This window comes from Bidens hawaiensis, unplaced genomic scaffold (genome assembly GCF_021521415.1).
Source record: "Bidens hawaiensis isolate Kalapana, Puna unplaced genomic scaffold, B.hawaiensis_p1.1 tig00040206_1, whole genome shotgun sequence".
Lineage (NCBI taxonomy): Eukaryota > Viridiplantae > Streptophyta > Magnoliopsida > Asterales > Asteraceae > Bidens > Bidens hawaiensis.
Window position 1 is genome coordinate 1 of NW_027497103.1, and position 10,060 is coordinate 10,060.

The 10,060-nt window shown below is 35.7% G+C and overlaps 1 protein-coding gene across 1 annotated transcript; it reads left to right on the plus strand.

Annotated features, from left to right (window-relative positions):
* The first annotated feature begins 4,425 nt into the window (after window positions 1–4,425).
* LOC143591955 (large ribosomal subunit protein eL18y-like) lies at window positions 4,426–8,705 on the plus strand. Its single transcript, XM_077071998.1, has 4 exons — window positions 4,426–4,522; window positions 4,610–4,738; window positions 5,439–5,621; window positions 8,414–8,705. Exons 2-4 carry the CDS (start codon window positions 4,676–4,678, stop codon window positions 8,570–8,572), a joined length of 405 nt encoding a protein of 134 aa, XP_076928113.1. The 5' UTR covers window positions 4,426–4,522; window positions 4,610–4,675; the 3' UTR covers window positions 8,573–8,705.
* Window positions 8,706–10,060: the final 1,355 nt, after the last annotated feature.

A 10,060-nucleotide genomic window follows, 5' to 3' on the forward strand; every position in this document is an offset into this window, starting at 1 on the left:
TTTTGCCTACCCTGAATTAACATGTAACCCTTAAATACCCAAATTAACATGTAACCCTTAATATACCTTCAAAGCAGGTGCTTCACCTCGAACAATCTTGCAGAAAACGCAATCAGTGTTCTCGGAATCAGAACATAAAGAAACATTAATCGAAGTGGATGGTGAGACTGTAATTGGACGAAGATGAGAACCGATGACGGATAAACGACGTCGTTGAGCACCTTCCATTATTAATAAATCAATCAATCAATCGGTCAGTATCATATCAAGTATCAAGAGTAAGTAAGTGATCGGGCCACCATGGTTTACTGAATAATAATAATAATAATTTGTGGTGTGTAGAAGAACAAGGGGGTTTCGTTGGTTGTGGATTATCCGTGATCTTTCTCTCTTTCTAAACGACAACTCAGTTATCAACTCAGATTGTTCGAGGTGAAGTCCAATTTGGGGATTTAAGGGTTACATGTTAATTTTGGGGAATTTTGGGGATTAATTTTGGGTCGGGTTTCTGTTTGGAAACCCTAGGTGACGGTGGTTGGTAGCTCCGGTGTTCTGGTGGCCGTGAATCAGTGGTGGTCACGATGCATACCGGTGGTGGTTAATCGGAGATGGGAGGGTGGTGCTAGATTCGATTGTGGCAGGTGATGGTTAAGGTTGGGTGGTGGTTGAGGAAGGGTGATGGCAGGTGATGATGTTAGTGAAGGTATAGAAACAGCAGAAGAAGAAGAAGTTGTTGTTGCAGGGTAGGCAAAAAGACAAAAATGCCCTCACATGCGTCTCACGTGAGGGCATTTAACTGAGTTTTTCTAACCCAGTTAGCGTAAAGGACATAACGTGTAGAAAAAAAAAGTTTAAAGGACACCGCCTGCAAGGAAACTTAGAAAAGGACACGAACCGATTTTTGGCTTTTTTTAAAGGACAAAATTTGTAATTCTGTCTATAGATTATGGAAAGTGATTTGACTTGCTTTTGATACTAAGGAAGAATTTGGGGATTGAGACAAGCTAACATTATCATCATATATATCATCATCATCGTACTCAGTATATCCCACCAATAGCAATGCTATGGTAGGGTCTGAGGAGGGTAAGATGTAGACAGCCTTACCTCTATCCATAGGGATAGAGAGGCTGCTTCCGGTGAGACCCCCGGCTCGATAGTAGTTTTGCATCAAGCCTTGGACATAAGGCACATAGCACTCAATCATCGGGACACCGGCTGATCGGTGCATGTGCCCTTGTCTTTCGGCTATCAACGCCACCACATGATGCCTGATTAACCTTCCGCCACTTTTAACGTTATTTTCACGAGATTAGTAAAATAACGTCAAAATTAGTGCAATTTTACTTTTGCCCACCCGAGGGTTCACACATATATACATTATATGCGCGCACCGCAAGCAGGGCGTCAAGCTAACATTATCCAACTGTTCAAATCGTGAGTATGTAAATACTTTTACCTAGTTGTGTACTTCGTATCACACAACTATGGGGCCAATCATGATTTAGTTAGGTAATTCAACACTTCTCTTACACTAAAGAAAGTTATACGACCATGAAATCAGGATGACATGCCCGTGTGCTTATGTTCTTCATTATTCTTCATAATTTTATCTTGCACAAGCCTATGTGTTTTCAACATGGCCTCCTTATGTGATATTCATCATAGCATACTCAGATACCCTGGATCACCCATCGTATGAAATACAAATCATATTCATTTCCAAGCTTACTTAGCTTACGCTAATGGTCACATGTTGCAAGTTCGGAACGCACGAAAACAAGAAGGATCGTTGACGTTGTAGTTGACGATCCAAATGACAAGTTTAACATATTTATTACAACCATGATACTAGAGTTGCTTAAGCATTCTAATATTAATATCAATGTTAATGATGTCTTACCTTGTGAGGCACCAAATGTGGAAGATTAAGCTTTCGGGACGGACATCAACATACAAACTTTTAATTCTAAATCACATTGTTGTGGAATGTCTTTAAGTTAAAAGTTTTAATGGGCTATAAATGCATCTAAGGTGGAAAATTTTTTTTGGGACCGTTTTCATTGAATAATATAATAAATGTGTTTTCAAACTTAGGTGTTAGATTTCGTATTGTGAATATGGTCATTTGCAACCCCCCCCCCCCCCCCCAAAAAAAAAAAAAAAATCTAGTTACTGCAACCCATGTAAATCATCACCAACAAAAACTAGATCATCACCATCTTGACCATTATCTTCCATTCTCCCTATCAACCATACATTAGTATCATTAATATCTTCCAAAATTATTAGATCAGCGGTTTTATGCCAAGGCTCCAAATCAAAATTGAATTGCATGTACACCACGTCATTCAACTTGTCTTGTGTCAATATCATTTTCTTTGTTGGTGTAAGGTGTTCGAAAATGCCACAATTTCTTTCACGGAAAAAAACTCATATAGCAAATCATCATAAAGTAGGAGTCATATATCCAAATAAGGTCCAAATTTAATAATGAACATATAATGCATAATCTTTACAATAATATGCTAGTGTTTGTAATGAACGGGAACTCTGGTCTTTTCACTTAATGGCCAAGTATATAGAAACATTTTGATATCCAATAAGCTGTGTGTGATCTTTTGTTGTTATTCCATGAGCAAACCGTTCAATGCATACAAATAATCCATCCATAACTTGTTCATTAGGCTTTCCGCAACGCCGGTGTTATTAGACCTGCACGTCCGCCGTGGCAACCCCAAAAAGGTTAGTGTTGGGGTCGCACTTCACAAACTAGCCTCACGTCATTAAGGGCACCTAAAATGCGGGTATTGTGGGCCACTTTAATAATTATTTATTTCTTGCTATTTTGTGTAGATATAATGGGGTGCTTGTGGGGAGAATGTGCATGGCAGTGTTGAGGTGACACGATCCTGTAAGAGAGATGGGTAAAAATATGATGTGAGCTTACTGGACATGTTTATGAAAAGAATTCAGTATTAGTGTTACGAATAGTCTTATCAATAATAGTTTTTACATCATCATAAAAGTGGACTGGTTTGTGCTCCACGATACCAAATGATTTATGAAGTTGGCAATTCCATATTCATTTCTTATAATGAGGTATTTTCTTTGTTGAAAGTTTGTAACAATTATACGAGTTTTTATATAAAAACTAACAACATCTAGAAACAATAAACTGTGTTTTATTCAAAGCATTAGAGAGGAATGGACACTTATGAGTAGTACTAATGTACCGACCAATCCCATGCTATCGTCTCATTTCTACACTCAAGTACCAACGAACTATAAAATCATTGACAACACCCACTCGCAAGTACCATATAACTTTTTGTTTCTTTTTCTTAAATTTGAATTAAATTAAACACAAAATAAACACAAGTTGATTAATGGCAAAGAACTCAAGTTCAATCCCCACTTGTGTTATTTTTGGTGGATTATGACAATGAAGGATTTGAGTTAGGCCTTGTGCAAGGTTGGTCAATTTGAATCCCGAGCCAACCAGGCTTTCGTCACACCGTGTGTTATGCCAGAGAGTTCCACTCTTGTGGCTGCACAACGACTGTCAAGTGACAGCCGGCGGTATGGTTTCCCGGGGTGAATACCCAAGCCAAACTCTGAAGCCAGCGTGAGCCCGGTTAAACCTACATAGTCTGGCCATGGGACTCTCAATGTTTGGAGAGTGCGGTAACTTAAATACAAGAAAGTCGCCGTTCTAAAAAAATTGGCAAAGGTTTACTACACGGGTTTGAAGTCATACATACCCACATATAGAGCTGGACAAATAAACCGGTTAACCAAACCGACCCGAAAGCTGATCCGAAACTGAACCGGTTTGAAACCGATTATGTAGATACCGGTTTGGAACCGTTTGAAACCGTAGATTTGGAACATGTTTGTAATTTTCTCCACCAAAACCGGTTCCAAACAAGTTAACCGAACCGAACTGAAACCGGTCAAAACCCGAACCGAAACCGATCATAAACCGGGTTTGACTTTTGTTGACCATACCGAACCGGTTTTAACCCAAACCGGTTTTGAGTTTTAAACTAGTTCGTGCACCTCTACTCACACAGGCGACGACGGTGTTACCATATATATGGGTTCAGAGCTCGCCATGGGGTGCCCTGTCTCCCTGAATAAAAAGATACGGGCCTAAAACGCAATATCCAGTGTTTGCAATGGGCTTAGTCGCCACCTAAAAGGCTAAAACTAGCTCACCACTGGGCTTGTGTTGTGTTCACAGACACGTACAAATTCTCCGTTTAAGTCTTCATAAACCCTAGCCTCCATCTCCATCACCGTTTCTTTCTGCAGGTATCAATCAGCAACAGCCGTCGCCATGGTACCGTCATCCACCTAAACCCTAGCTTCAACGGCACCATCTCTTGTTGTACTTTATGCTAACACATTATCATTTTTCGTTATCCAGGGTATAGATCTTGTTGCAGGTGGAAAGAGCAAGCGGACCAAGAGAACCGCCCCTAGGTCAGATGATATTTATCTCAAGCTTCTCGTCAAGGTATGAATACTTATTGTTAGCTTTTAATTTTGTTGAATTAAGTTAGTAGTACATTTTGTTTATGTGTGTGTGTGTGTGTGTGTGTAGCTTTATAGGTTTTTAGTTAGGAGAACTGGAAGCAATTTCAATGCTGTGATTTTAAAGAGGCTTTTTATGAGCAAAGTTAACAAGCCTCCGATTTCGCTATCTCGTTTGATTCGATACATGTCTGGCAAGGTATCTCAATTCAGTTGCTAAATACTACTTAAATGTTTAGTGTCTTGATATTTGTTACAAGTTTTAGCATTAAATGTATCGAGAAACATATATTGTTATTATGCTTTGGGCTGCAAGCCAACTGAACAGAACACGGACTTCTTCATGTTATGCTTTTATCGGATAAATGGACAGTTCATGAACAACTAACTGAATGAAACTTTTTGTTTGTGTTCGTTCATTAAGAAAGTAAGCGAACGTAAATGAACACGAACAATGTTTTAGTTCATTTGGCTTAACTGAGAGTGGTCAGTGTCAACGCTTCTTTCTGGCTACCCAGTTCAGTGTATGTTGGTGTTTTATTTAAAATTCATATTCATAAATAATATAAATATATGCATATTTGAATTATAGTTAATAATTTTGCTTAAATCTATATGATAAGAACAAAATAGTTATTAAAAAGTACTAAAATTCTTTAAAGAACAAACATAAACAAACAAACATTAACGGGCATAAACGTACGTTATCGAACATTTAAAAACTCAATTGAACGGAATTGAACGAATTTTTTATTCATGTTCGTTCATACATAAAAGAACAAACATAAACGAACTTTTAACCGAACAGTTTGCAAACAGTATGCTGGAAGATTGGTTTCTTTACAGCTCTAGTTATGCTGTATAGTTTTTTAATATTCATATGATGTTTATGAAAGTAGGAAGACAAGATTGCTGTGGTTGTTGGAACGGTTACAGATGATGTTAGAGTTCATGAGATCCCTTGCATGAAGGTTACTGCTCTTAGGTTTACAGAGACTGCTAGGGCAAGGATTGAGAAGGCTGGTGGAGAATGTTTGACTTTTGACCAGCTGGCTCTTAGAGCTCCACTTGGACAGAACACGGTATGCTGTTTTTTATATACTTATTCTTAATTTTTGTGGTTTATAACAGTTTATGTGAGTAAGTTTATTAGCTTAGATATTTGCTTTGTTAGCTCAGATACATCAATAAGGTTATAATCTTCTGTTTTAGTGTCATGTAGTAATATTTAAGTTGTGTCAAGTTTTCAATTTGATCATTTGTTTCTATTTTATTTTCCATTTTATTTGGCTGTTTTTTCATAAACTATGCTTGATAATCTTTTTAAAAATTTAAATACACAGTTTTTCGTCAGCATTATGATATTAAGTTTAATGAAAACTGAGTTATATTCACATTAAAGTATTTTTTGGCTTATGAGTGGATTTGCTTTGATTTGCCAGTTTTACTCACCAACCAAAAATTATGTTTTTTTTAATATGACTTGGTTTGCCTTTAACGTTTATTCTGGAATGTTGAAAAGTTAAATCCTTGTTTTTAGATTTGTTTAAAATGTTTGACGAGCATTTTAAGTTGCTGTTTCTAGGGATGTAAACGAGTCGGCATGAACACAACCTGGCTCATTTCGAGCTATGGTTGTGAATTGTTTTTCAGCTGTTAGTTCAGCTTGTTTATTATTAGTTTATACACGTTTTCAAAATTTTTAATTTATGATATAGTTTATATTGTTTAGTTAATTTTATCATTGATTTCTATGTAGTAAATCTTATTATATAAATATGTATGTGCGTGTGTATGTATATATATATTGTTAGGGTTAATGCAAAAAACGATAGTTTTGTGAAAAGCATAATTAGAATAGATCTAGGCTGTTGGATCTAGAATTTAGTGGTTGGGATTAGTAGTTTTTAAAAACTGTATAGTGTCCTATTTACATGGTATAATGTCCTATTTTGTTGGCGTGCTTTATTTTAAAGCCTTCTTACCCTTTTAACAAAACAATTGTTTTTTATTTGAACCCTCTTCTCTCTCTCTCTCTCTATACACACACACACACACACATATATAGGGGAAAGTTAACGTACAAATGAAATTAACGTGCTAAACGTGAGAATCAAGTAGAGTAATTATATATACAAGTAGAGTAATTATGTAATTACATCATAGAGTAATAACGTTATTACTCTATGATGTAATTACATAATTACTTTACTTGTATATATAATTACTCTACTTGATTCTCACGTTTAGCACGTTAATTTCATTTGTATTTGATCCAAACCCTATATATATATATATAGAAAAGGGTTCAAATAAGAATAAGGAGTTTCCTAAGAATGGTAAGAACCAATAGATTTTTGACATGTGGCATTATAACCTATGGTGAAAGAATAATTCTAGGAAACTATGTCGGTTATAAAGGTGAAAGAGTAATTCTAGGAAACTATGTCGGTTTTTGGTAAATTTAGATCTCAACCATTGATTAACATGATCCAATTGCTATGATCTATCTTATTCTTCCTAGAAAACTATCTTCTTTTATTTTAACCCACCCCTATATATATATAATATATATAAGGGATTTTTACACATTTGCCCTTCTTAAACACCCTTAGTTTTTCCCAAGCTCAAAAATTAATTACATATTTTCCCTTTTCATAAAAAAATACCTTTATAGCGCTGTTCAATTTGCAATCCCTCATAACCAAATGACATCAAGAACCAAGCAATCCGCTTTGTTTTACCTTGATTTTGGGTGATTCACACTGGGCAGATTCTTTCTTATGTTAGTGAAGCGGTTTCTTAAGCCCCCTTGATTTTTTATGCAATGCAAATTAGGGTTCTCGGAAGGATATATTAAGGATATAGAGATGTGCAATTGAGATGGTGAAGATTAAGATTAACATAAGGCGAATTGGATTCTACGTTACAGTAATACAAAGTTAGGCAATTTTATGTTTTCCCTCCATATAGTGATTTAGTGATTTGACTTTTTAGTTTAAATTGTTTTGGTGTTCTGTTATTTAATGTGATGGTCTTGATTGAAATGCATGATGCCTTCAGTTTACATGTTAGTTGATATCTGCCACACTTCATGGTAGTGTGTTATGTACATGCAGTTTTTATGATTCTTGAGGATGAACCCAATTCCATAGTTTTTGTATGATGTATTTCAATACGTGTTTCTTTTTTGATTTGGTAAATTAGTTCTTGAGTCCTTATTGTATTGGTGTTCATCCTTCTGTTGCACTGTAATTCAATTATCAGTTTTTGATTATTTTCTGCTGCCTTGTGATATGAAACAAGACGTGGCTTTAATCTTGAATCCCTTAAGCTTGGCTCATTTATATTTAAATAATAGGCTTGTTTTAGAGTTAGCTTAAGCTTGGCCCATTAATTAGATAAGCTTATTTAAAAGTTTGAGCTCTGATCAATATGAGCTTTTAACGAGCCGATTTTGAGTAGATCATCAGCCAGCTTGGCTCATTTGCATCTTGACTAATTTCTGTTGTTTAGGAAATCATAAACTTTATGAAGCTTGAAGCTTTTTATAAAATAATTTTCATTGATTGGTTGTATCACAACACCATGCGTAGTTGCGTACATATGTTGTTTATTATCTTGTTATTCTGTTTTGCTGGAATCGGACCTAAATTAGAACTAGTGGCAGGCATGGTTTGATTTAGATTTTTAGTTAAATTGGTTTGCATGTTGTTGGAAGTTCATTTTTTCAGCTGAAGTGCCCTTTTTTAGTTCATTCTTTTTAGCCCAACGAAGCCCACTCTTACTAGACCAGATATGATTGTGAAAAGTCAGTTATTAAGCAACAGACCTTGAGCATCGAGATTATTAATTGGATTGATGGTTGATGCAGGTTCTGGTAAGAGGTCCAAAGAATTCACGAGAAGCTGTTAAGCACTTTGGAGATGGGCCAGGTGTGCCGCACAGTCACACCAAGCCATATGTGCGATCCAAGGGAAGGAAGTTTGAGAAAGCAAGAGGAAGAAGAAACAGCAGAGGCTTCAGAAACTAACTTCTTACTGAGGTTGGACCCTTTCAATTCATGTCAACTTTTATACTTTTTAATATTTGTCTTTTTTGTTTTTAGGCATCTTTTTTGGTACTGTTGTCTGGTGTTTTGAATCCTTTAAATTTTCATTTATCTTCTTGGATGATGTCTTAAGATAATTATTTGTTTGTTTTTTTAAAAAAGTTAAAACATACTAAAAAAACCAGACAATATTAAAGAACAAATGCGGTAGGACGAAACGAAAACGTGAATGTGACTTCCCTATGCAAAATGTGATTGACACGGTTAGAGTTTTATGTATCATGAACATGTGTTGTTTTTACAAAGATTCCTTATTCTTGTTTGACCCATTCTTGGCTACGACCTGTTCAAGAGTCAGTCTTTTTATTATAAAAGCTCTGCTACTTCTATTAAAGAATATTAAGTTTCTAAGTTTTCAATCTAGTAAGAGTTAGGAATATATAGTTTACTGATTTGACTGTTTATAAACCAATTTATTTCTTTTTACCTCTAAAGAATATGGCGGCCTTAACCTTTTATAAAAAGTAATAAGCACTAGAGGAGTATGAAAATTTAAACCAATTCAAGATAATACTTTGCAATGTGTATATTGGTTGAAAACAAGCGCATATTGTATATCAAATCAAATAAAAAAAATTAGGTTTTTGAGATTTTAAACGTTTAATTCACTGGTTTTTGCAAATAAATATCATATACCTTGTTTCCACCTCATGTACTTCTACGAACCATGAGTGTTTGGTGGTGAGATGCTCTCGAGCAATGAGGTATCGCTTGAATGAGCGTTTGTTAGCAGTGATGTAATGCTTGACTGGGTGAGGACACAATGTCAGGTTTGCCTGAGGCTGAGAGTTGTTTGAGAGTGAATTCACGCTCTCCATAGCCTCTTTTTCACGCGATAACCCACTGCCATTCTTTATAAACAATTCAAACCTTTTCTACAAAATAGATCCAATCTAAAAGAAAATCCATGAGTTAAATTTTCCGATTTAATCTATTGCGAGAATATCCATTATTTTTGTCGCCCGATTGCCATTTGCTGGTTGTAATCTATACCTTACGATACTCAACAATCACAACAATCCAAACCTGTCATTAGTTTTGAAACGAAACCAAACCCAACCCAAAACTATTATTGAAAACACCATCCGGTATCATCCTGAAAACCCAACCACTACCACCCAGAACTAAAAAGACACTTTGAAACCAATATACAATCCGGTAAGACCACATTACTGTAACACCCCGACCAAAGGCGGATTATACATCGGGGCGCCACATATTGTTTCATTACTCGTGACACTATTGGGTGTCAATATTTAATAAATACATTCATTCGCGCACGCGCAGAGTAAACACAGATGACATAAAACATCATAAATCAATATATTATAATCATAATATTCGAACAGCAAAAACTTGTCTTGATACATTTTAATCTAGGTCCAAAATAAAGAAAACTTCCTAAGTGTC